At 43.2% G+C, this 27,346-nt stretch overlaps 1 protein-coding gene across 1 annotated transcript; it reads left to right on the top strand.

Annotated features, from left to right (window-relative positions):
* MPP1 (MAGUK p55 scaffold protein 1) lies at positions 1 to 27,346 on the top strand. The gene is made up of 12 exons (XM_019019377.2): positions 1 to 297; positions 13,293 to 13,436; positions 13,731 to 13,809; positions 14,510 to 14,595; positions 15,554 to 15,622; positions 19,219 to 19,415; positions 20,462 to 20,568; positions 21,510 to 21,590; positions 22,369 to 22,449; positions 24,107 to 24,309; positions 24,612 to 24,686; positions 26,670 to 27,346. Exons 1-12 carry the CDS (start codon positions 196 to 198, stop codon positions 26,844 to 26,846), a joined length of 1,401 nt encoding a protein of 466 aa, XP_018874922.1. The 5' UTR covers positions 1 to 195; the 3' UTR covers positions 26,847 to 27,346.

Raw genomic sequence — 27,346 nt, 5'->3', positions numbered from 1 at the left:
CATGGGCGGAGCGAGGGCGGGAGTGGGCGGACCGTAGGCGGAGCTCCGTCCGCGCCCTCCCGGCGCACCGCCTGCGGGGCGGTGACTGGCCCAGCCGCACCGCGTCTCCCGCCGTCTCCGCAGCCCCGCAGGCCCCGGGCCCTCTCATTGCCAGCGCTGCCCTGTCTTGCGTTCCAGTGTTCCAGCTTCTGCGAGATGACCCTCAAGGCGAGCGAGGGCGAGAGTGGGGGCAGCATGCACACGGCGCTCTCCGACCTCTACCTGGAGCACTTGCTGCAGAAGCGTAGTCGGCCAGAGGTGAGCGGGCCCCGCTAGTCCCAAGGGTGCTGGGCCGGGGCTCGGCCATTCATCTCGGGACTTTCCCTGTCCCGGGCCCTGTCCCCGGGGGGCCTGTCCTTGCGGGTCCGGGCCATAGGTCGGAGACCGCGATAGCCGGCGGGGTGAGGACAAGGCCAGCGCGCGGCCGGGTTCGTACCGGGCTGCTGGTGCAGTGGATCCTTGCCCCCAGCAGTCCTTCTAGTTGGACATCAGGAGAGGCAGCGGCCTGGACAGTGCGCTTATTAAGGTCAAGGAAAACTTCCTCGTGGACGGAAGTCAGAGTAACAGAAAGTCTTTAAGGAGCACGTCAAGGAGTAGGTCTGCCTGGTTGTTGTTGAAGTGCTTGTGTTTGGGTCAGCAGAAATGATTGTAAAAGCCAGCTTCTGGTTCTAAAGAGCTCACTCACTGTTCCTCTTCATTTAGGCAGGTCCCCTTGTGCTATGGTGCAAAGAGGGTGGCCAGTGTATATTTGCGGGTGGAACAAGGAATCCAGATTCCAGGGATGGATGGCTGGTAAATAGCTATTAACCTCTGTCCTCAAAGATGCCCTAAGGGTAGGTTGTGCTTATCTGTTACTGGCAAATCTCTCCCAAACTCGCTGGTTTACAACACTGAGCATTTTCTTGTCTCTCATATTTCGTTTTGGTTGGGCCCAGCAAGGTGGTCGTCACTCAGGGTCTGTCAGGTGGGGACACGGCTCACTTACTCATTTGGAGCCATGAGCCATGAGCCAGAAAATCAACCAGCAGCCTCTCCCTGTGGCTTGGTCTTCCTCACAGCATGCTGGCCAGGTCCCAAGGGGAAAATGTCCAGAGAGAACCAGAGAGCCAGGCAGAAGCTCAGAAGTCACAGCATGAACCTCCTTCCTAGACGGCAAGGTCATACTCACTTCTTTAAGTGCCCAATAAGTGGGTCCTCAGAAATGTTTGCTAAATTAATAAATGACTGAAGAGATGGACATTTGGGATTTACAGTAACCCTCCGATTTCACAGATGAAAAAACTGAAGGTCCCTGCAACATAAGGCAAGCAGTAGAGCTGTAGACTCTTTGGGCTAGGTGGCATTAACTCAAGGAAACAAGTAATGGGCATCAGAACTGACGCTAGATTTTGTGTCTGCTGCACCGCATTGCCTTACCCTTTATATTCCACTCGAGTGAGGCATTCACACCTGCCTGTCATTTCAAATCAGGATTGCAACAGCCTGAGTTTAAATGAGTACAGAAATAATACAGGCATGAAAGATGCTATTGTTATACAGATGATGAGACAAAATTACAAGTTCTGTTACCTGATTCCCCATAAACTTGGACTTGTGATTTTTTTCTTCCCCACAACCAGTACTCACTTGGCTGAGCCTCAACTATTTTTAAAAAATCTATTTATTTCTGGAAGTCTTATTGAGGTACACTTAGCATACAGTAGAATTCATGAAATTTAATTGTGTAGTTTGATGACATTTGACAGACGTATATAGTCATGTAACGACAACCACAATCATGACAAAGAATAAACATTTTCAAGGTTCCAGGAAGTTCCCCTGTGACCCTTGGCAGTCAGTCACCTTCCACCACCTGGAACATGGCAACCACTGATCTGTCACTATAGATTTGCCTTTTCTGGAATTTTATATAAATAGAATCCTACAGTATGATGTATTTTGTGTTGGGGTTCTTATGTAAACCTATGTGTTCCCTTATGGGCATGCTTGAAAGACTGTGCCTTTTTGAAAAGAGGCCCTGTCACCACCAGTGTTATGTTGTGGGCACACCCTCTGAGTAAACAGCACATTTTGTGGGGCTGTGAGTTTATACTGTAATATTGGAGATAGTCTACCAGTTAGCTAATTTGTTTGGTTTTTACTAAAGGATTTGAAGAAGATCAAATAAGAAAACTTACTGAATCCCTGAATGAAATAGTATCCAGCTGTGCCAAAGTGAGCATCTGAGGGAGAATCTTCACACGATGAAGTGTGGCTTGACTCCACAAACCTGCGGATTCTTATTTCTTTAGGTTCACCTTCCCTTTGGGGCTCTTACCAGTCTTTGCTGCAGCAGCAAGCTCTGCCTTTCACTTGCTGTGTGGTTTTGGGCAAGCTGCTAAAGCTCTCTGTGCCTTAGGTTTCTCTCCTTTATGAAACTGGCAAGTTTGGAAGGTTGTGGCAACATTTACATGAGATAATGCTTGACAAGGACCTTGAGCCACACTGGGACATCCAGGGTAATGACCCAGTATCTCCCTAGGAGCTGCCTGCCCAGTAGTAGCAGTCAGAAAGTTTTCCTATAATGGCAAGATTTGAAGCAGGAAAACCTGTGAGGAAGTTGTTGGCTTCAATAGAAATTATAAAATTATTTTGCTGAAAGTTTCATTTAAAGGTGTCACTTTATGGAAAAAGGCTACCGATTCAAAACATAAAGTTTCACTTCCAATTATAATCCACATTTAATACTGAAAAAATATTGTCTAAAGATAATTTTGCAATAGGTTTGAATGTAGCCTATCTCCCCTATTTAAGTATATCTCCTTCCTTGGATAAACTAATTTTTTTTTCTTTTCAATGTGGTCTAGGCAGGTTAATGGAGAAACTAATTTTATTAGCTCTCTCTGGCCTTGTTCTTCACAGCAGTATCCATTAATGCACATAAAAGTAGTTGTAAAATTCCCAATACTGCTTTTCTCTTCGGGCCTGTTTGAAGCAACACTTTCCCCAGGACCTGAAGCAATTGGTTGAGAATCCCTGAAAATTCTCTTGGGCCTATCCCACATCAAAAAAAATCACCTAACAGATAAGTCAGGCTCCAGGCAAATTTCCACCAAGAAAACCTGTTTCTTGGTTCTTAGGCCATCACATGCAGCATTACTCCCCGCTGGTGGTCACTGAGTGTGACGCAGTGTTGTTTGTTGCCTACTCCAGGTCTGCTGCTGGAACTAAGAGGCAAATAAGGAAGGACGCAGACATGGAAACAAATACAGTAGTGTGGTGGTGATGTGATAGAAGCAGCTGTGGAGCGCTGTGGAGCAAGGAGGGGCACCCAGCACAGTGGGCTCTTGCATTTCGCAGTACCTAGGCTGTAACTGGCAGGTGGTACCTGGGCAGAGGGAACAGCCTGTGCACGGACACCAAGGTGCATGCTGAGTGTGGCACCTTCTGCGATGGCAGGAGGTTGAGTCTATGGTGTGCATGATCACTGACTCTGCTTCTGAGTAGTTATAATTTCACCTGAGAAAGAACTTTCGCTGCAGACTTGGATCTTGCTGTTTCCTTTGCAAAGGAAATGGTTCTGTTCAAGGCTTTTCTTTTCACAGAACTGATACTAGAAAGTAAAGTGTAATTTTCAAATTATTTAGTCCTCTGCCCAATTTCCCCAGTATGTGGTGTGGTCTCAGCCAGTCTGCCTTTCCTGTCCTTCACTTCCAGGAACTTCATTACTTTTTTGTGTTCTTTTTTTTTTTGAGACAGAGTTTTGCTCTGTCGCGCAGGCTGGAGTGTAGTGGTGTGGTCTTGGCTCACTGCAACCTCTGCCTCCTAGGTTCAAGCGATTCTCCTGCCTCAGTCTCCCAGCTAGCTGGGATTACAGGCGCCTGCCAACACGCCTGGCTAATTTTTGTATTTTTGATAGAGACAGGTTTTCGCCGTGTTGGCCGGGCTGGTCTCGAACTCCTGATCTCAGGTGATCCGCCTGCCTCGGCCTCCCAAAGTGCTGGGATTACAGGTATGTTCCAGCGCCCTGGGCCTTTCATGACTTTTTTTTCAAAACTAGAAGGGCTTAGGATACCTTGCAGATAAGAATCTGCTTTTATTGTGGCTAAGTAGATTTGAGTTTCATCATGAACGTTCTATTCTTTTCTAACTCATTTGTTCTCCCTACACAAGACACTGAAGTATAATAGAATACCAGGAACAGATATTTCAGGTTTAGATCAATTCCCTTAAATTGGAGTTTGCCAACCTGGGCACTGTTAACATTTTGGGTCTGATAATTCTGTTGTAAAAAGTAATACCTCGCCGCTAAGTTGTGACAATCAATAATGTCCTGAGACAGTGTCAAGAGGGGAGACAAAATTAGTTGATGCAGAGATTTTTCTCCTAAGCAGTGAGTTGTCTCTAACCTTTCAGTGTTGCTAAAAAAGAACTCTGGGTGTGGAGTGTAGAAAGGCAAGACTAAATAGCCATATTTCCAAAATTGGCTGGGGTAGGGGAAGTGACGCCAGAGGAGGGGAAGAGGAACTTTCGTAACATAGTCTTGCTTTTCTTTTTTTCTTTCATATGAAGAAATATACATGAACAAAACACATAATAGGTTTTCCCTCAAAAGTTATCTTCCTTGCGAGGCCTTTTCTGCTTTATTTTCCTTCTTAGCACCTGTCATCATCTCTGAATATTCTGCGCGGTGCAGAGGCAGCCTTTGTGTGAGGGACACAGCACCTGCATTCTCTCCATGTACCTGCACAAACTCCAAAGTCCATGCTTATAGTTTAACTTCTGGAGTCTAAGGCTTACTCATCCTTTAAGCTCAGACAGGTTTCTGAACCATTTCATGTCTTCAAATATTGACCACAGAATGGGGATGAGCATTTGATTTAACGAGTGTTGTTATTTGCACACAGCTCCGGCACTGGTTTAATGGCAGTGTGGGGACTCAGTGCCAGGTATCTGCAGCCCTGTGTTTCTGCTGTGTGGAACGGTGCTACTTGAGTTTCCTGTTGTTTTTTTTCCCCAGTGGAAGCAAAAGCCTTTGCATGTGTACTGAGAGCATGGGGTAGATAAAGCTCGTTGGGAAGGGATCTCTAGAGACTTGGCCTTTAGGTTGATGTATGTGTTCCCAGATGGATTTAGTACCTGAGAAGCAAAGCACCTGGTTAATGTATGATTTTAAGGCAGTACCTGCCAGAACATCCTGGCTCTTAGGCCTTCCTCTCTCCCTAGTTCCTGTCATTTGTGGTTAAACAGTGCTAATCTCTTTCTAATACTTCAGAATACCCTTGGCTTTCTCAGTTTCTCTTGTTTTTTCCCAAAGTGGAATAGGATACTGCCCATGCAAAGAGAGGGAATTTGCGAGCACCTGGGGCCAGGGCTTGCTGGGCAGCTGTCTGGCATCATCTCGCCTTCTTGGACTTGGCTTTCTAAGTCTCCACGTGGGAGCAGTTGGCAAAGAGCCTAACAGTAGGCTGAGCAAATATTTGTTCTTTCCTATGTTCACTGTCACTTAATCTAATTGTTTGGATTAGAAAGCCAACTTCAGTTGCCCCTGCTCTATTCACCCCCGCCACCGCCCGCCCCCCGCCAAGTTTGTTTTTCATCTCTTTTTAAATTCCAACTTCCTTTGAGCAACTGCCTCTGCCCTTTGAACCCTGCTGCAGATGTTTCCTCTGAAGGGGCTTTCAGAGCGGCAGGCATTGCCACTCCAGCACTTTGTCTGATTAAAGGCCAGAGGCTGCAGAACAAAGGCCAGACATGGAGTCCTGGGTGAGTGTTTATTCCCTGGCTCCTCCCGAATCCCAGCAGTCATCCTTAACAGAGCCACTTCCGCCCTGCCTTGTCACTGGTCAGGGGCAGGCCTGCCATAGCTCTGTGGCCTCCTATACCCACTACAGATGATGGTGGCTGCTTTGAGAGGATGATGTGGAGGTTGTGAAGTGAACTCTGAGAAATAGAATCTAGTACCTTTGACCTTTATTATTTGTTCAGCATTACTCATGTCACTGACAGTATATGTCTGCATATCTTTTCTCCTATGATATGTCAGTAATGAGGAGACATGGGGACTAGTTGAAGGAGTTCTGTAAGATGAGGTCACAGAGAGCTGACCCTCCCTTTCTGAGAGTCTCATGAAGACAGGGTGGCTCAGGGACAAGTTCACGGTGGAGAAAATTGTGCTTTGCTTTTGGAAAACTTACTGTTGCAAGTGTGTACTTTAGTTACCACGTTGGAAGTTTCCGTTTTTCTTAGTCATCATTTGCAGCTTCTGGGTAAGCATGACAGTGACTCTTAGTCATCGCAAAGAGGAACGTCTTGATGGATAAGCACATCTGAAAGACCAACCTTTGGGATGGCAACTCTTGAACTTTTCCAGCTGGAATGGTTCTGCCTCTAGTAAGCTTTGCTGAGTCTTTAATTTAAAGGCTGACATGTAAAAAGCAATCACTGTAATAAAGCTGGATAAGAAGAATATGACATAGCTAGGCATGGTGGCTCACACCTGTAATCCCAGCACTTTGGGAGGCCGAGGCGGGCGGATCACCTGAGGTTGGGAGTTCAAGACCAGCCTGACCAATGCGGAGAAACCCCATCTCTACAAAAAATACAAAATTAGCCGGGCGTGGTGGTGCATGCCTGTAATCTCAGCTACTTGGGAGGCTGAGGCAGGAGAATCGCTTGAATCCAGGAGGCGGAAGTTGTGGTGAGCCGAGATCGTGCCATTGCACTCCAGCCTGGGCAATAAGAGTGAAAGTCTGTCTCAAAAAAATAAAATAAATAAAATAAAATAAAATAAAATAAAATTCCTCTAGCCACCACCACAATGAAGATACAGAACTGTTCCATCCCCACAAAGACCTCTCTCCTGCTGTCGCTTTATAGTCACACTTGTCTTCCTCCCTACCCCATCCCCGCAACCCCTTGCAGCCACTACTCTGTTCAATGTCTCTATGATTTTGTCATTTTAGGAATGTTATATAAGTGGAATCATATAGTATGTGAAGTTTTGAAATAGATTAGCTTTCTTTCAGTCAGGATAATGCCTTTGAGCTGGATCCCAAGTTGTTTTAGTATCAATAGTGTTTTTTGTTTTAATTGCTGAGAAGTGTTCCATGGTATGGATGTACCACAGTTTAACTGTTCACCTGTATTTTGGTTCTTTATAGATTTTGGCTGTTATAAATAAAGCTGTTATGAGCATTCATGTACAGGCTTTTGAGTGAACATAAATTTCCATTTCTCTAGGTGAATATCCAGGAGTGCCATCCCTGGGTTTTATGGTAGTTGTGTGTTTGGTTTTTTAATAAAGTGTTCAACTATTTTCTATGGAAGCCATATCACTTACATTCTCACCAGCAATGTATGAGATGCCCAATTTTCCCTCAGCTTCACCAGTTGTGAGTATTGTCACTATTTTTTTATTTCAGCTATTCTGATAGATGTGTACTGATATATCATTGTTGTTTTAATTTGCATTTCTCCCTGTTGGCTAATGATGTTGAACATCTTTTTATATCCTCATTTGCCATCTTTATATATCCTCTTTGGTGAAATATCTGTTCATGTTTTTTGCCCATTTTCTAATTAGATTGTTCGTTTTTACAGCTGAGTATTGAGCACTCTCTTTTTATATTCTATATACCAGTCTTGTATTGGATATGTGGTTTGTAAATGTTTCTCCCAGTCTGTAGCTTGTATTTTCACAGTCTTCATGTGGGCTTTCACAGAACAAGAGTTTTTCATTTTGATGAGGTCCAATTTACCAATTTTTCCTTTTATGGATCCTGCTTTTGATGTCATGTATAGGAACTTTTTGCCTAGCTCTAGATCCTGACAAGTTTCTTCTATTTTTTTCAAAAATATTTTCTAGTTTTGCACTTTACATGTAAGTCCATATCCATTTTAGAAGGTAAGGTTCAGGTCAGCATTTCCCTTTTTGGTGATGAGTTTCCAATTTCTGCAGCACCATTAAGTTGCTTTTGCATCTTTGTTAAAAATCAACTGGGCATTATCTCTGTGGGTCTGTTTCTGGGTTCCCTATCCTGTTCCATTGATCTGCATGTCTATACCACATAGTCTTTACTGAGACTATACTACAGTAAGTTTTGAAACTGTGCAGACTGAGTCTTCCTACTGTCTTGTTTTTCAAAATTATTTTAGCTTTTCATGGGTCTGTACCTTTCCATCATGTATACGTGCTTTTAGTGTAACCTACATGGACCAAGTGAGTGAAAGCACTTGTGTATGAGAAAAATAACACCCCAGGTATAGGGTGATCGGTAGCCAACACTGGCTTCTGGCTGAGGCATCAGTAGGGAATGTGAGAGCTGGGGCCACCTGGAGAGCGATGCCAGATCTTCTGATACTTTAAAAAGAAGTTGGAGTCCCCTGATTTTTACTAAACAAAACAGAGACATGTGGTCGAAATAAAACAGTTTGCAACTTCTGCTTTGGAGATTTTTTCTTTTCTTTTTCCAGAGATAGAGTCTCGCTCTGTTGCCCAGGCTAGAGTACAGTGGTGCTATCATAGCTCACTGCAGCCTTGACCTCCTGGGCTCAAATGATCCTCCTGCCTCAGCCTCACGAGTAGCTAGGACTACAGGCACATGCCACCACACCTGGCTTGGAACTTTAAATAATGCATTCATTCCTTCATTTATTGTCCAACCAATGCAGATCCTACTTCTTGACTCCCCACTTTGTAACAAAACAAGATTACAGGCCTCTTCCTTTCGATTTTTCTCCCCTTTTTACCTGCCAACTTCCTATCATGGACATGTGTACCTTAATATTGTCATGGTGCTGATATTTACAGTCTGTTATTTGTTTCATGATTTGTTTCTAAGTGAGTTCTAAAAAGTAAAAATCAATAAGTGGTTTTTATATTATTATAACTGGTTGCTGATCCAACATCCCACTTCTCACTTACATATCCCTGATCTTGTTTGGGATGGCAAGATGCTCAACTAAACTAATCTTCCCAGCCTCTTTGGCTGGTGCCTCCTGTATGCACATTCTAGGCTCTAGATGTCTCAACTCTCCTTGGTCATTCCTCCATCTGCTTTCTGTCTTCTAGAAAGCTATTGAAATCCTGGCCGGGCATGGTGGCTCATGCCTGTAATCCCAGCGGATTTGGGAGGCCGAGGCAGGTGGATCACTTGCGGTCAGGAGTTCGAGACCAGTCTGGCCAACATGGTGAAGCCCCGTCTCTACTAAAAATACAAAAATTAGCCAGGTGTGGTGGCGCTTGCCTGTAATCGCAGCTACTTGGGAGGCTGAGGCAGGAGAATCGCTTGAACCCAGGAGGCGGAGGTTGCAGTGAGCCGAGATCACGCCACTGCACTCTAGCCTGGGTGACAGAGTGAGACTCTTTCTCAAAAAAAGAAAAGAAAAGAAAAGGAAAAAAAAAAAAGAGAAAGAAATCCTTCAACCCCGATGACTTTTTGTGGGTTTCTATTTCCCTCCTCCCGTTTACTCTTACTTAAACAGGGTCAAGGTTGAGGCAGGACAAGATCCACACAAGTACTTGAACCTGAGTCCCAATCACTTTGGAAAATTCTTTTACTAATTTCTTTTATTAAAGTAACACAAGCACATAATACATAATTTAAAAGGTATAACTTGATACACAGTGAAAACAATTTCCTTTTTACCCCATCTTATAGCCACCCAGTTCCTCTCCCTAGAAGCAACCACTGTTTCTTATGTCTCCTTCCAAACATAGTTTATGTATTTTCATTTATTTTATTTTTTGAGACAGGGTCTCACTCTGTCACCCAGGCTAGAGTGCAGTGGCGTAATCACAACTCACTGCAGCCTTGACCTCCTGGGCTCAAGCAACCCTTCTGCCTCAGCTTCCCGAGTAGCTAGGATTACAGGTGCACGCCACCATGCCCGGCTAATTTTTTTATTTTTTGTAGAGACGAGGTTTTACTATGTTGCCTAGGCAGGTCTCGAACCCCTGACCTCAAGTGATCCTCCCACCTCAGCCTCCCAAAGTGCTGGGATTACAGGTGTGAGCCACTGCACCTGGCCAGTTTATGGATTTTTAAGCAAATATGAATATAATCATTCTTTCACTGTTTATGATGAAGCTAGTATACCCTTCATCACATTATTATTATTTTTTGCTTAACAATAAATCTTCAAGATCACCCTCAGAACCTCCTTTTCATACCTACATGGTGTATCCCGGGTATCATAAGTCAATTTTTTAAATATAAGCCTATCTTAGACAATTTTGTTATAACAGCAATGCCATATGACTTGGTGTCATGTGAGTTTTTTGAAGTTCTAGTTGCTAGGGAAGGCAGTTTCTAGTTGCTAGACAAGGCAGTTTCTCTTTCTCAGTACTTCCCTCATTTGAGGTCACCTGATAGCGAATACTACTTCAAACCTCACCATGTTTTTTGTTTGTTTGTTTGTTTGTTTGTTTGTTTGTTTTTCTGAGACAGGGTCTTCCTCTGTTGCCCAGGTTGGAGTGTAGTGGTGTGATCATGGCTCACTGCTGCCTCCAACTCCTGAGCTCAAGCAATCCTCCTGCCTCAGCCTCCTGAGTAGCTGGGACCACAGGCTTGCACCACCACACTCAGCTAATTTTAAAATTTCTTACAGAGGCAGGAGTTTCACCATGTTGCCCAGGCTGGTCTCAAACTTCTGGGCTTAAGCGATCTCCCCACCTTGGCCTCCCAAAGTGCTGGGATTACAGGTGTGAGCCACTGCACCTGGCCCAAACCTCACCATCTCATCAAAGTTTCTACTTAGAAATCAGAGTCCCTTAGAAATGATGTAAGCCTCTACTCCAGACTTCCTTGTCTCTCATCTTCTAGTCCTTTTCTAGGCCTTGGGCAGGCCAGTGGACACTGCTCAGGAATACATCTATTCCCATCTAGGGACCCTTCTCCTTCCCCACACAGTGAATGGCACACTCCTCACAGTTCTGCCTACTGGGAAGATCTTCCCTCCCTACTGTCTTTGAGGGTCACCTCTGGGTGTGACTGGAATGCAGCTATCCCCTATTTTCAGCAGACCCTTCCATAAGCCCACTTCAGGCCTATTCCTCCTCCTCCTCCTCCAGGTGGCTATATTATTTTTGATTTAATATTTTATCTGGGGTGGGCAGGGAGCATTTTCAGAGGTTTCCATAGTTTTTCCCCATTGTGATTGCTCTTACCCCAGGCCCTGGGCTTCTTCAACATTAACAGATCAGTAAGATGAGGAAAGACCAGCAAAGCAAACTGAGAAGGAGCATTTTAAGGAGAAGAGAGTGATCACCTGTGAGACTGATCCACATGAGACTACCATGTCGTGGTGTAGCAGTAGCCATTCATTCCCATTGATGTAGGGTATCCACTTGGATATGCCTCAGTTTATCCATTCTACTGTTGATGGACTTTTGGGCTATTTTCAGGTTTGGGCTTTTAAGAATAGTGTTGTTCTGGAAAGGGCACACCACTACTTTCCTGGAATTCCTGCCAAAAATGCAAAATCCCAGTCTAATCTTGAAAAAACATCAGATGATAACCCCAAACTGAGAGACATCTACAAAATAACAGGTGTGTACTCTTCAAGAATGTCAAGGTCATGAAAGAAGAAGAAGAAAGGCTGAGGAAATTTTCCAAATTAAGGAAGAGTAAGGAAATGTGAATTGCATGATTGGATTCTGGTCTTAGATTGGATTCTGGGACCAAAAAGTCCTAGGTTGGATTCTGGACTGGGGAAGAAATATATAGCTATAAAGGACATTCTTGAAAGGGTTGGCAGATGACAATATTGTGTCAATGTTAAATTTTCAGTTTTGAAAATGCTCGTTCCTAACATATAGAGACATCTATGGGTAAAGGAGAATGAATCTTCAGATTACTCTCAAATGGTTCAAAAATTAAATTTTATGATATTTTTTAAAGACTACTGGCTGCTCTTGGAATGGTGCCAAAAAGATGAAAGAATTTTATAATAACACCCATATAGCCACACCTCCTAGATTCTACAATTAACATGTTGCTATGTTTGCTTTATCACATTTCTATCCAAAAACTGCCCATCTATCCACCTTTTTTTTCCTGGTATTTCAAAATAAGTTTCAGATATCAGAGCACTTTACCCCTGAAAGCTTCAGCATGCATATCATTGGCTCAAGTTCAGGATTTGTTTATGGTTCTTTTCATCCTGTTATTAAATTGTAAGAGTTCTTTATATGTTCTGGATACAAATCCTTTGTCAGATGTAAATATTGCAAATTTTTATTCTCAGGCTGTGTCATACCTGTCTAGTTTCTTATGTAAGATGTTTGAGTTTGATGAAGTCAATTGTTTGCTTGTATGATGATTGCTCCCTGTGTCTTGTCTACTAAATCTATGCTTATCTCAGTGGAGTTTTTTGATGAATAGACTTCTTACTTTTAAAGTGTTTGTCTTTTTAGTTTTCATTTTATACTTGGGACCTTTTATGACATTTATCGTGCAGACCATTTTTCCCCGCTGCACTGCAGTGTCACCTGACTATAAATGTGTGGCTCTGTTTTTGCAGTCTCTGTTCCATTACATTGGTCGTTTGTCTTTCTTCTTACCACAGTGCCTTAAATTACTTTAGATTTATAATAAAGAGGTCTTGCTGCCTGGTAGAGTAACTCATTTAGCTTTGCTGTCTTTGAGATCAGGGGAAGAAGTCACAATGGCAATGTATTATTGTTATCACCGTGGTTCGGGGCCCAGTCCTAAGTGCCTAATTCTACAGGTAGAAGTTCTTTGTAGCCTAAGGGGTGATTCATGAGAAACTGATGCTAACCTGAATTACCTTTATTGCTGTGTGACCGAGAGCATCAGGTTGTTCAAGGAAATGCAAAGGAGAAGAGAACATGCCAGAAACCCTTGGAGCCTGAGGTGCCGCAGGATTCAGAATCTTTCTAATTTTGTTATATATTATGTAATACCCCAAGCAGGATCCAGGAGAGCACCATGTAAATCAAGGCACATTAATATTTCTGCAGCAACCTAGATAAACATGTCTATTTTATTTATTTTTAGAGACAGGGTCTCGCTCTGTTGCCCTGGGACTGTAGCTGGGACTACAGGTGCACACCACCACACTTGGCTAACATGTCTATTAAGTTGGAGAAATAAAGCTTACAAACAGCTTCATGTCAATTCAAATAAGAATGAGGCCAAACTTATGAAATAAGTTTTCAGAGCCTCTTGAATGTTAGAATTGCAGATTGTGGACTGGCTGTGGGCCTTGCTCCTGATTTCATACGTTGCTTTGTTGTTTTGACTTGACAGGCTGTATCGCATCCATTGAATACTGTGACCGAGGACATGTACACCAACGGGTCTCCTGCCCCAGGTAGCCCTGCCCAGGTCAAGGGACAGGAGGTGCGGAAAGTGCGACTCATACAGTTTGAGAAGGTCACAGAAGAGCCCATGGTAATCCCTCGTCATATTGTCGCCCACCAGTTACTCTCTGCCCCATGAGTCACTGGGCCAGAAGAGTCAATGCAAGAGGCTGCTCATGGAGTTAGGGAATTGGCCAACCCCAAAATTGTCTTTTCATTCTTATCTCAAATTCCGCCTCAAAGCAGGCTTCATGCCTGTTCTAGTTGAGGACTATCCTGGGTATAAATGGAAAATATTTTCCTGAGAAATTACCATAAGTTCTTTCTAAAATAACCTCAGAAAGAGCTTAAAATAAAGCTTATCGTGCCATTGCCTTTATTTCAGGGAATCACTCTGAAGCTGAATGAAAAACAGTCCTGTACGGTGGCCAGAATTCTTCATGGTGGCATGATCCATAGACAAGGTACTCTGTGGGAGCTCTGGGTGGGGTTTGATTCAGGGATTAATAATTTACTCCCTGGTCAGTGGTGTGGGCCATGAAGCTTATAATCCTCCAAACTGGTAGCATTTTTGTGAGTGTGCCAAGAGACTTTTTGTGGCTTAATAACTGGCTCTGTAGAATCAGTACATGATAAGATCTCTATGTGAATTGCCCAGTGCCACCATCTCCCTATCTGAGCCTTCTTTCACACCTATTTATACCAATATTTTTCTAGTAAGTTAATATTTGAGCAATTGCCACATGCCACCCATTGCATTAGACTTGGAAAGGACAGCAGTACCACTTGGTAGCATTTTGGGGTTTGAGCTAAACAACAAAGAAACATGGAGCTTGCTGGTGAAAGAGGAGTACTGAGTTCTTTGCCTTGCTTTGTTATTCTTTTTAGTGTATACATCTGTGTCATAGTCTGGAGTCAGTAGCCACTCTAGTTCCAGGAATTTGAGGACAAGGTGTTTTATTGTGCTGTTGGACTACTGAGGCCAAGGAGGATGAGGCCATCTTAAACTGTCAAGTCAAATGTTTTCAATCCTGAGTATTTGACACAATCTGTTTCATAACATGCTGTAAATCCTGGTTTCTCTTCTATGGTATCTTGAGTTACATTGACAGCTCCTGTTTGAACTTTTGTTCTTTTGTGGATTGATTTTTCATTTCATGGCAGGCTCCCTTCATGTGGGGGATGAGATCCTAGAAATCAATGGCACAAATGTGACAAATCATTCAGTGGATCAGCTGCAGAAGGCGATGGTGGGTATTTTCTATGCTAGATGAAGACCTTCCATTGTCTCCATAAGTGTTGATCCACATTGGTATCAGTGACCTCATCTCTCTGTCAAAGTATTTGTACCTTCGTGAGGGGGCTCTTTTCACTGCTAGTCTTTAATCTGTGTAAGAAATGATAATTTTCTGCCTTTATTTAGTAAAATTCTAAAGCAGGGCAGATAACCCGGAGCATCAATCTGGTGTTCCATGAAGTAATGCCAAATGAAGTAAAGCAAGTTATAACGTATATAGTAGAATCCCATTTTTGTTAAAAACAAACAATACATATGTATGCATAATGTATGTAAATATTTGTAATGCTTTTATTGGTATGGGGAAAGGCGTGGATATATATGCGCCATAGTTCATTTTTAGGAACTTCTTCAGGACTTTTTGGGGTAAAGAGTGGGGAAGAAAAGTCTTTTTTTTTTTTTTTGAGATGGAGTTTCGCTCTGTCACCCAGGCTGGAGTACAATGGCGTGATCTCGGCTCACTGCAACCTCCACCTCCTGGGTTCAAGGGATTCTCCTGCCTCAACCTCCCGAGTAGCTGGGATTACAGGTACCCACCATCACGCTGGCTAATTTTTGTATTTTTAGTAGAGACGGGGTTTCACCATGTTGGCCAGGCTAGTCTTGAACTCCTGACCTCAGACGATGCGCCCACCTCAGCCTCCCAAAGAGCTGGGATTACAACAGGCGTGAGCCACCGTGCCCAGCTCGGAAAAGTCTTTAGTTAGCTTTTCTTTGTTACTCTTTGCATGTCTTCATATTGTTATGCTGATTTATGGGGCACATGACACTTTTGTATTAAAGGAGGAATTGTCCTACAAAATCTCAAAATGTAAAGATGGTTGTTGGGGAAAAAAACCTGGGACTTTGAATGAATGATCACATCATTCAACTTAGTTTTCTGTACAATTTTATGTCCATTTTTTTAATAGAAAGAAACCAAAGGAATGATCTCATTAAAAGTAATTCCCAACCAGCAAAGCCGTCTTCCTGCACTACAGGTGGGTGGCACCATTTTCTCTGTTGTCATGATGGCAGGAGTTGGGCCATGTTGTCTTATATTCTTTGAAATTTGATTATAAGGGATGTGAGTCTAACTTTAAGTTCTAAGTATCTCACAAGTGTGTAGCTGCTTGGCTCAGGGTCCCATTATTCCCTGCCTGGTATAAAATACAGGAGCTCATTCCCCTTTCCTCAATGGAGAACATAGTGACGACAGTAGTAGAGAATGAATGAGCCTTTGCTGCTAGTGGTCAGGTAGGAAGGGAGAGGGTAATTTTATTCTACAGATGGTAAGGAATCAATACAGCTCCAAGAGGAAAATGGGTAAAGGGAATGAAGAGATCACTCACAGGAGGAAAACTACAAATGAGCATTGAACATATGAAAAAATATTTTATCTTACCCATCATCAAAGAAATGCAAATTAAAATATGCATGAGACACCAGTTTTCACCAAGCAAATTGGCAAATAATTTTTAAAATAGCAATAATAAAGCCCCGTGATTGATAGTGGCAAAGTAAAGAAAGAAACAAAAGATCGATAGAATCTGTTGAGCACTTATTCACAATTTATTGAGGGTCTACCATGTACAAAGTACTGTGCTAGAACATGGAGGTGATATAAAGAGAAATGGTTCCCAGTTCACACATAGCTCATCAGCCAGTAGAGGAATAGATTGGACAGGGCCATGGCAAGTCAATGTGGAAGAAGGAGATATTTAAAAGAATAAATCTGAAGTTTCTATTGCAGGTTACTTGTAGTGTGACGGTATAATTTTCTTAAGTAAACTTTTAAATTGAAGTTTTGGCATATATGGGCATATATTCAACAAAGGGCACAAATCACAAGTATAAAACTGGATGAATTTTCACAAACTGAGTACACCCATGCCTAAGACCGCCGCCCCTCACCATGTGTGTTTCCTCAAAGCCCACCATAACCCTGACTTCTAACAGCAGGGATGAGTTTTGCCCCTTTTTGAAATGTATTAACGTTGAATTATACAGTATGAATTCTTTGGTGTCTTATTTTATTCGTTCAGTATTATGTTTATGGGAATCATCTATATTGCTTCATTCTCATTCATTCATTGTATGAACATGCTACAATTTAATCTATTCTGTCAGCTTTTTTGGTCTTACATTGAATGGCTGCCATTCACCAACAGGATCTAATTCAGCAATACGAGAAGATTTACTGCCTGAAGGGCAATAAATTCACCACGTTAACAGAAAAATGGAGAAAAATCATATGATTTTTTGTGTTTTGTGGATACATCTATGCCTTTCTTTTGAGAGTAGAATTGCCAGGTTGTAGGATATATGTGTCTTCATCTTTAGGTGATATTGCCAAATAGTATTCCAAAGTAGCTGAACCATGTTACATCCCCAACTGCACAGTATGACAGTTCTGGTTGTTCTATATTCTCACCAATACTTAGCGTTGTCTGATTTGTTTGGTTTTTTTCACCCTTTGGCCATCCTGATGGTGGTATCACATTGTGATTCTAAAAATTCTCTAATGACTAATGAGGGTAAACTCCTTTTTATATGTTTTTTTCCACTTGGATATCCTCTTTTGTAAGATACCAATTCAAGGCTTTTCTTACTGACTTCTAGCAGTTCCTCATATATTCTGGATAAGAGTCCTTTGTCATATGCATCCCAAGTATGTTCTTTTCTTCTGTGGCTTATTTTCTTCATGGTTCCTGTTAATGACTAGAAACTCTTAATTTTAATGAAATCCAATCTACCACTTTTTTCTGATTAGCACTTTTTATGTCTTGTTTTAAAAGTTTTTACTTACCACAAGGTCAACAAGATATTCTCCTATGTTTTCTTCTAAATGCTTACTTGTTTGATTTTTCACATTTGGATCCACAACCCATCTGGGATTGATTGTTATATACATTGTAAGGTAAGAGGTCAAGATTCCAGTTTTTCCATATGGATACCAATTGAACCAGTATCATTTACTGTACACTGTCAGTTTTGTCATGGTAATATTTACAGGTCTATTTTGGAACTTTTTATTCTTTTCCTTTGGACTGTTTGTTTATCCCTGTGTCAAACCTACATATCAGTTTGGATAAAAGAGGCATCTTCACAGTATCCCAGTGGAAGTGATGATAGCAGACATCTTTGTTTATTTTTCCATCTTAAAGGGAAAGCTGGCCAGGTGTGGTGGCACGCGCCTGTAATCCTAGCACTTTGGGAGGCCAAGGCGGGTGGATTGCTTGAGCCCAGGAGTTCGAGACCAACCTGGGTAACATACCAAGATCCATGTCCTTTAAAAAAGAGGGGGAAAGCTTTTAATCTTTCACTGAGAAGTATGACGTTGGATGTAGGGTTTTTGTAGGTATTCTTTCTCACAGTAAAGAACCGCCCTTCTATTCCAAGTTTGCTAAGAATTTTAATCTTGAATGGGTTTTGAATGTTATCACAGGCTTTTTCTGCATCTATTGAGGGGATCATATGATCTTTTTCCATTTTTATGTTAATGTGGTGAATGTATTACCCTTCAGGTAGTAAACCTTCTTATGTTGCTGAACTAGATCCTGTTTGGTTGTGATTTATTATACTTTTTATACATAACTAAATTTGACTTGCTGATTTTTTTGGGGGGTTTTTACATCTCTGTTGCAGAGAGAAATTATAAGATTCTTTTCAGATTTGGGTATCATGCTTATAATGAGTTGGGAAGTGCCATCATTTTCTATAATCTGTTTTCGTATGAGATTAGCCTTCTTTCTTCAAATGATGCTTGGAAAATTTGTCAATGAAGTAATGAGGTAGGTGTGTGTGTGTGTGTGTGTGTGTGTGTGTGTGTGTGTTTGGGAGCAGGAGAGGAGAATTTTCAATAATAAATTCAAGTTCTTTGATAGATATGAGTGTCCATATTTTCAATTGTGAAAACAGTTGTTTGAGGAAACATACATCTCAAAAAAAACATACTCTCAAAAAAAAAAAGAAGGCATGAGATATCTTTCCACGTCAGCTGAGACAGACGACCCAGATCCAGCAGTAACTGCAGACACGTTGACGTGGAAAGATATCTCATGCCTTCTTTTTTTTTTTTTTTTTTTTTTTTTTTTTTTTTGAGACAGAGTCTCACTCTGTCGCCCAGGCTGGAGTGCAGTGGCACAATCTCGGCTCACTGCAATCTCTGCCTCCCGGGTTCAAGCGATTCTCCCGCCTCAGCCTCCCAAGTAGCTGGGACTACAGGTGCACGCCACCACGCCCGGCTAATTTTTGTATTTTTAGTAGAGACGGAGTTTCACCATGTTAGCCAGGCTGGTCTCCAACTCCTAGCCTCATGTGTTCCACCCGCCTTGGCCTCCCAAAGTGTTGGGATTACAGGCGTGAGCCACTGCGCCCGGCTTCTCATGCCTTCTTGTTAAAGGGATTCATTCTGACCCCTCCGCAAACACAATCACTTCAGCGTTTCAATTTCTCTTTCTTGGGTGCTCCCCCACCATTCTTACCTCCCTGTTGTTCATTCCATCCTGACCCCATTTGTCTACAGCAGGACATGCTCTGATGCTGGTGTTTCTTTTGAAGCTGCCGCCTGCAGTTCCTTTTGCCTTCTTTTTAGATGTTCATGAGAGCGCAGTTTGACTATGATCCCAAAAAGGACAATCTGATCCCTTGCAAGGAGGCGGGACTGAAGTTTGCTACTGGGGACATTATCCAGATTATCAACAAGGATGACAGCAATTGGTGGCAGGGACGGGTGGAAGGCTCCTCCAAGGAGTCAGCAGGATTGATCCCTTCCCCTGAGCTGCAGGAATGGTGAGCCATTTTTGTGCAGGTGGAAGGGCCATGTGCCTGCCACAAATAACTTAGCTTCAGAAAATCTGTCATTTTGTTTGTAGTTTCTGTTTCTCAACCAAGGAGACCTCCTAGATTTCCTGGCATAATGGGTGGGGGAGGGTTAACCATGCATTGATAAGCTGGACTGAGAGGCAACTACAGGCAAGGGAGCCCAAATAGCTCTTCATTCTTAGGTGGGCCTCTTGCTTCCTTAAACGTTTTCCCCATAGTTACCAAGCACGTGACAGTGCTGGGACTGAGCCCTCCCTGGTCTCCTGTTTCCCAAGCTAGTGCGCTTCTACCAGCCATGCTGTTTCTGGGATTTCCTTGGAGTCCTGCAGAAAACAGTCGCATTTAAGTATGTGTCCTTTAGGCACATTCCTGGTACATAGAAGAAATAATTCCTGTCCCCGAGTCAGATTGCTCACTTAGTCCTGGTTACATCATAGGAATGGCAGAAAAATTCACAAAACAGTTCCAACTGATAAGACATCCAACACTGAGCCTCCCTCTGCCTGTGCAAACTTACCCCAGTGTAAAGATTACAACCATTGTGGGGTTGACACTGAATAGAAATATTAGAATATATTACATGTAGTAATACAAGTTATTGTTTTGTGAAGCAGTTGTTTTAGATATATATGTGGGGTGTGTGTATGTGTTTTGTTTATAGATGTATGTGCAATAATGGCTTGCAATGTACAGTGTATTTCCTAGAGTGAGGTAGGGTCATAAAGGTTTGAGACCTTTATGGTCTAGACCAAAGAAAGAGAGTTGTTTGTGGGTTGTGTCCAGAATGTGCTGACAGGTACTAGATGACACAGACTCAAGGAGCCAGGTCCCTGACTGAGGGCAGGGCACAGTGCAAGATGCACCAAACAGTGTATGGGGTGCTTTGCACACATTATCTCCCACTGTAATGGACACTCAGAGAGTGAAGCGGGTGCCATTAGAGACTGAGTGGCTGGGGGGGGTATGAGGGGAGGGGGAGGAAAGCTGACCCCTTGATTGTCTTTTCCTACCAGGCGAGTGGCAAGTATGGCTCAGTCAGCTCCTAGCGAAGCCCCGAGCTGCAGTCCCTTTGGGAAGAAGAAGAAGTACAAAGACAAATATCTGGCCAAGCACAGCTCGAGTAAGCTTTCTGAGCCTTCTTGCCCCAGGTTCCTGGCAGCATTCATGTGTTTCCCAGTCTCTGTAACCAGCAGAAAAGGGGAGGTGGTGCAGTGCGCAGCAGAAGGCGCATTCTACAGAAAGCATGTCATTTCTTCTGGTTTCTTTTTATTGAATCCATCTTCACAAGCTTGCTGCAGTCAGGCCAGTGGATGTAAAGGAGGATTAGTGGTCAGCCCACACCTGCTCATCACCCCACCCCTCACACAGAAGTAGATGTGGTGGGAGAGGGGAAGTGAGGCAAGAACACAGGCCAGAGGGAGAGGCCAGGGCCAGGTCATAGGGAGCTTCGTGCACCCTCCCTAGCGTTTTAAATTTTGCACTATAGACTGTGGAGCTAGTGAAGGGTTTTGAGCAGAGAATTCGCACGGTCAGCTTTCCATCTGCATTTCTCTTTCTGAGATGTCACGTGCACACCACCAGCCAGGGAATGATCACGGCAGTCTTGGGTTGTAGGCAGGTAAGGGGGTGGAGAGTCAGGATGACACCAGGTCTCTATCTTGAGCAGCTGGGTCAATAGCACCACCATCTTCTAAGATAAGGGACATTCAGGCAGAACAGAGATAGCATTGGCATTCTTCAGCTCTAAGTGCCAAGGGAACATCTGATACTGAAACTATGGAGAAGAGATGAGGACAGGAGACAAGAAAAGTCGGCTCAGAGAGATAGGGCAAGGAGGAAGAGAGGGTCCAAAAGTTAGATAAACTCCCTTGCTCAAAATTCCCTCACCACACTAAAGATACAGTCCAAAGTCCTTCCTCCACACCAACCTCCCTCGTCTCATCTCTAGTCACTTCCTCCCTGCTTGTTGAGATGTCGCGAGGCAGTTTCCCATTTCAGAGTGTGGACCACTGTTCTCCCTAGCTCTGGAAATGAACACTGCTTGGTTTTCTTTGTCTCTAGTTTTTGATCAGTTGGATGTTGTTTCCTACGAGGAAGTCGTTCGGCTCCCTGCATTCAAGAGGAAGACCCTGGTGCTGATCGGTATCTTCTCATTTGCACATTTCTGTCTTTGTTTTCCTGCCTGCATCACGTGCCCACCCCCAAAAAAGGCAGTGAGGAAGAAAAGAACTGAGGTCTCTTGGGTTCTCCATATAGAGCAGGTGTAAGGAATTTTCTGAATCCTCACGTGCACCCCACCTGGGTCCACCTCACAAGTGAAACTAAACCTTACAAGTTTCTCTACTATTTAGCAATGAATTATTTTTGGTTAGGTTTCATGCTGTCTGCTGGCAGTGATACGCTTTGTAAAGCTCCCTTCCCCCAAGCAGTGACTCTGACCTGAAACAGAGTAAGTCCTTGCTTCAAACCCAGGTATGTAGGCTTTGCCTCTGGCGGACTGCTCACCTTCCTGTCTTTAGAGTTGAAATTTTAGTTGGTTAGAGGATCTACATTAAGATTTTGGTAAAATTTCTAGTAAAAACACTGGCTTAAATTCAGTTCCATTAATTTTGAAGAAATTTTAGAAAATAAACAGAAAACCTCATATGTTAGCTGGCTCCTCTGCAGAAGTGACAGTTACATTCTGAGTCCCAACCCTTAGTCCTCAGAAAGAGCCTTCTCCCCGAAATGGAAAAAAAGGACCTGAAGCCCCTTGGTGGCCCCAAATCTTCTGACAGCTTAAAGGCCCTGACCCCAGCCCAGATGCAACCCCAACTCATGTTCACCTGTTGGCAGTTTTGAGTGCCGAGAGAGGAAAATCCATATCTTATCCTCGCTCCTCTCCCCCCTTTCCAAAAGCTGTTCTTCTCTCTCTACACAGGAGCCAGTGGGGTGGGTCGCAGCCACATTAAGAATGCCCTGCTCAGCCAGAATCCGGAGAAGTTTGTGTACCCTGTCCCATGTAAGTAGCTCTCAGGCACCTTGGAGGGGAGGTGACAGGCTGAAGGACGGGGCATCAGTAGCTCATTTTATCACAGTACCACTCGCCATCTGAAATACCATAGTGTTCTTTTATTATTTTTTAAATTATTCTTTTTTAAATGATTATTAAAACTAAACAAAATATGGAAAGATAAAAATTTGTGCCCACAATTCCTCCACCTAACAGAATAACTGTTTTCTTATTGTTATTCGTGCTGTTTGTCTACATAACAGAAGCTATAGTAAACATTTTGATACTGCCTTAAAAATTACTAAGTATTAAAGTTTATACATATAACTTTGTCATTGTACTTTTTAAACATTTTCTCATGTTCCTCTGCAATTTGCCTAATTCTCTTTGAGAACTATCCCACTCTTGATGTTCAGGCTGCCTCTCATTTTCATGGAATGTCTTCTAAGTCAAAGCAGTGCCTAGGAAAGGCCCAAACTACCTCAACAGCAGTCCTAGATATGGAGAAGAGTAGTGCCAGTGATCAGGTGGAGAATTTGATAACTCTTCCATTCCCAGAAGTGATACTGCATGGTATAGTTGTGTATGTTCCCAGAAACAAATACGGTCATTCCTCACTTAATATTGTCAATAGGCTCTTCGAAGACTGTGACTTTAAGTGAAATGACATATAACAAGAACCAGTTTTTTTACTCATCAATAATACAATGAAATGAAGTTGAACTAAACCATGTTAGTCAAGGACCAGCTGCATGTGATTTCACTTAAAGTCACATTTTCTAAGAACCTACTGATAATAATATTAAGTGAGGAATTACTGTACTGCTAAGCAAAATAGAAAACCAGATTCTAAACCTCATATTACTATTTTTTTATTCTTTCTTCATTTTGCTTTTTTACACATGGATCATTGAGAGTTGTCTCATTGCTGGAGGGACATAGAGTTATTCCAGTGTCACATTAGGAGCAGAAAGCAGATGGCCCCAGGAGTGAGTGAGGAAGCAGAAATAACCAGTACAGGCTCCTCCTTCAAGAGAATCACATGTGGTTGTAGATTGAGGGGAAGGGGCCAGTTGAGAGAAAAGTGTGATCCGGAAGGCAAAGGAGACAGTCAATGGAAGATGGAAAGAGGGGAGGTTGGGAGGATTGTGTTTCCAGCTACAATATCTGGAGCATATTTTACTGATTAGACAATTTATATGAGTAATAGAAAATAGTCCAACTTTTAACAACATGAGCTGAAACTAAACCAAAGTACTCTTCTTTCCAAGTCATGAAAAGGAAACCTTAAATATATTTCCAAGAAATCCTGACCATAGTCTGTAGATCTGTTTTTAAAATATTTTCCGCTATCTTCATTTCTAAGTTTCAATATTCCTAGATTTGGTAGTTTGAGAGATGTAACTTCATTTAGGGAAAATGATAATAGGAATTTTCTATGTTAGGCTTTGCCCCTTGAAAATTAAATGTGTCCTGGGCAGATGGAGGGATTTCCTGGTGTGCATCACTTTCTAGCATCAGCTCTTCAGGAGCCCACGGGAGGAACCCCTGTATTAAAGTCAATGCACCAAAGGCAGCTAGGGTTTCAATACAGACACCATGGTCCAAGCCCTCATGAAAGGGTGAGGACCTGGAGTTTGTCGGGGATTTGGGTTCTTGTACACAGATACAACACGGCCACCAAGGAAGAGTGAGGAAGATGGGAAGGAGTACCACTTTATCTCAACGGAGGAGATGACGAGGAACATCTCTGCCAATGAGTTCTTGGAGTTTGGCAGCTACCAAGGCAACATGTTTGGCACCAAATTTGAAACAGTGCACCAGATTCATAAGCAGAACAAGATTGCCATCCTTGACATTGAGCCCCAGGTGGGTAGGCATGGAAGGGCAGGGACAGATGGGCTCAGCCACACAAGGGATGGCGAAGAGAGTGCTGAAAAAGACAGCGCTCCTTGGGAATCTTCTGGAGGCTCAGGATTGCTTCAGCGCTTTTAATGGGGTCAGCCTGGAACAAGAACAGTAGTACTGGGAACGATGGGAAGTTGTATTGGGGTAAAGCTCAAAGCTGCTTATTAGAAGGAATCCATTATGACAGCTATGTAGGTTTTTTTTTTTTTTTTTCACTTTCCTTTTCTTCCTTCCCCACCCCCCTTCTTTTTTTTTTTTTCTAGACCCTGAAAATTGTTCGGACAGCAGAACTTTCACCTTTCATTGTGTTCATTGCACCTACTGACCAGGGCACTCAGGTGAGGAGAGGTTGTGCGGGATGGGTAGTTCACTTTCTCCGGGCCTGCCCATACTAGGACCTCAGTCCAGGTCATTGGCCAGAGTGCTGGCTGGAGGTCACAGCTCCAGCTGGGCTTCTTCCTCCAGGGCCAAGAAGCCAAAGGGCATGCACATTCGTTCCAGCTCTTAAGCCACTAGCTAGGCCAGTGCCCATGCTAGGTAACAGGGACGAAACAAACCAGACCCAGTCATTGTCCTGGAGGCACACAGTTCCAGGGGCAGAGATGGACAGTTGAGCAGATCCTGATACTGGTGGGATGCAGGCTCTGGCAGGGGAAGCTGTGATGGACAGAGGTGGCACTGAACCCGCCCTGGGGTGCAGTATGGCTGTGGGGAAAGACAGAGAGGCCAGGAATATATCAAAAAGCCTACCCTGCTCCTCTGCCCAGCCCTACCCATGCACTTTGCTGCACTGTGCTTTTTCATTGAACAATGGACACCTTTCCCTATCAGGGTGTGAGGAACTCTTTTTCTCTATAGCTGCTTGGTCTTCTACTGCATACATGTGTAATTACTTAACCATTCACCTGTTGATGACCATTTGGGTTGCTTTCAAACACTGATTATAAAGAATACTGCAATCAATAGCCCTGTGCATATAGCATATGTGTGCAAATATATCTGTAGGAAAAACTCCAAGTAGGATCACTGGGTCCAAGAGCACACACACTTAGAATTTGTACAGGGACTGCCAAATTGCACTCCTTTAGGATTTATAGTCCCTCCAACCACCTGTGAGACTGCTTGTTTCTCTTTGCCTGTAGCATGTTGTCAAAATTTTTTTTTTTTGCCAGTCTACTGGAGGGAAAAATAGTATCTCATATTTATTTTTTACTAAAAGAGATGATCAGGTACTTTTTCATATGAAGAGCAATTTGTATTGCCTTTTCTGAGAATTATCTGGTCATGTCTTTAGCTCATTTTTCTGCTGAGTTATTGACCTTTGATTTATAGGAAGTCTATATTAGGGTAATTAGCCCTTTGTAGTATCAGCTGCAATTTTTTTTTTCCAATTTGGCATGTCTTTTTGCTATGCAGACATTTTTACTTTTATGTAGTTACATGATTTGTCTTTCATGGCTGCTTAGTTTTAGGTCAAAGACAGAGTCCTAAGATATATATACACACACATTTTTAAATTTTGTTTTTTGTGGAAATGGGGTCTCACTGTGTTGCCAGGCTGGTCTTGAACTCCTGTGCTCAAGCAATCATCCTGCCTTGGCCTTCCAAAGTGCTGGGATTACAGGTGTGATCTGGGATTAGAAATCACCTTTATCTGACTGGGTGCAGTGGCTCACACCTGTAATCCCAGCACTTTGAGAGGCCAAGGTGGGCGGATCACCTGAGGTCTAAAGTTCGAGACCAGCCTGGCCAACATGGCAAAACCCTGTCTCTACTAAAAATACAAAAATTAGCCAGATGTGGTGGCGCATGCCTGTAATCCCAGCTACTCGGGAGGCTGAGACACGAGAATTGCTTGAACCTGGGAGGCGGAGGTTGCAGTGAGCCGAGATTGTGCCACTGCACTCCAGCCTGGGCCACAGAGCAAGACTCTGTCTCAAAACAAAACAAAACAACAAAATCACCTTTATCTTCGTTTTAGGATTGCAGCTCTGGTGGTTGTTGAAATGGCTCTTCCATGTTTAAAGGGCATTAAGTGGGAGATGCTGGTGAAGTCCATGCTGTCTCTGCATAGCTATTGGTCCTCCAGAGGACTCTGATTAGTCAGGGTTAGCTTGAGATCCTCTGAGAATTGCCATGGTCTTTTGAGATTGCCTCCTCATGCCCTACATTAACATTCTTTCACAATGTCTTCTGAGTTTGACTCGTCAGGTATGATGCACAGCTGAGCAACGCTAACAATTGCTGTTTAAAATCTGTCACTGGCCTCTCTGGGCTGGGGGTGGTGCAGCTTGCTTCATCTGTGGCTTTCTTCTTTGCAGACAGAAGCCCTGCAGCAGCTGCAGAAGGATTCTGAGGCCATCCGCAGCCAGTATGCTCACTACTTTGACCTCTCACTGGTCAATAATGGTGTTGATGAAACCCTTAAGAAATTACAAGAAGCCTTTGACCAAGCGTGCAGTTCTCCACAGTGGGTGCCTGTCTCCTGGGTTTACTAAGCTTGTAGAATGGGGGAACCCACTGTATGCCCCTCTCCAGCATTTGGAATTCCACCCGCCTTGCTTTAAGACAAACAGGGCTGCTCCAACTAGTTTTGTGTCAGCTTCCAGCTCTCTGCAGCTATCCTAATTCAGCCAGTAAGGTTCAGTCTTCTTGCTCAGGCTCCTGAAGGGTTGGGATTTGATTTTCCTGATAGATGGGGCCCCACTGATCTGGATTTGAAAAGGATTTCTAGAAACTGGGGGTAAGAAGTACTACCAAAATGTAACTGCTAATCAAGGATGATGCACAGCAAAAGCAATGGACCCCATCCCTCTAAAGCCTGCCCTCCTTTGCCTTCAACTGTATATGCTGGGTATTTCATTTGTCTTTTTATTTTGGAGAAAGCGTTTTTAACTGCAACTTTCTATAATGCCAAAATGACACATCTGTGCAATAGAATGATGTCTGCTCTAGGGAAACCTTCAAAAGCAATAAAAATGCTGTGTTGAAATGCCAA

Source organism: Gorilla gorilla, chromosome X (genome assembly GCF_029281585.2).
Source record: "Gorilla gorilla gorilla isolate KB3781 chromosome X, NHGRI_mGorGor1-v2.1_pri, whole genome shotgun sequence".
NCBI lineage: Eukaryota > Metazoa > Chordata > Mammalia > Primates > Hominidae > Gorilla > Gorilla gorilla.
Note: the sequence above shows the minus strand (reverse complement) of the source record. Positions and strands in the feature narration are given on the sequence as shown.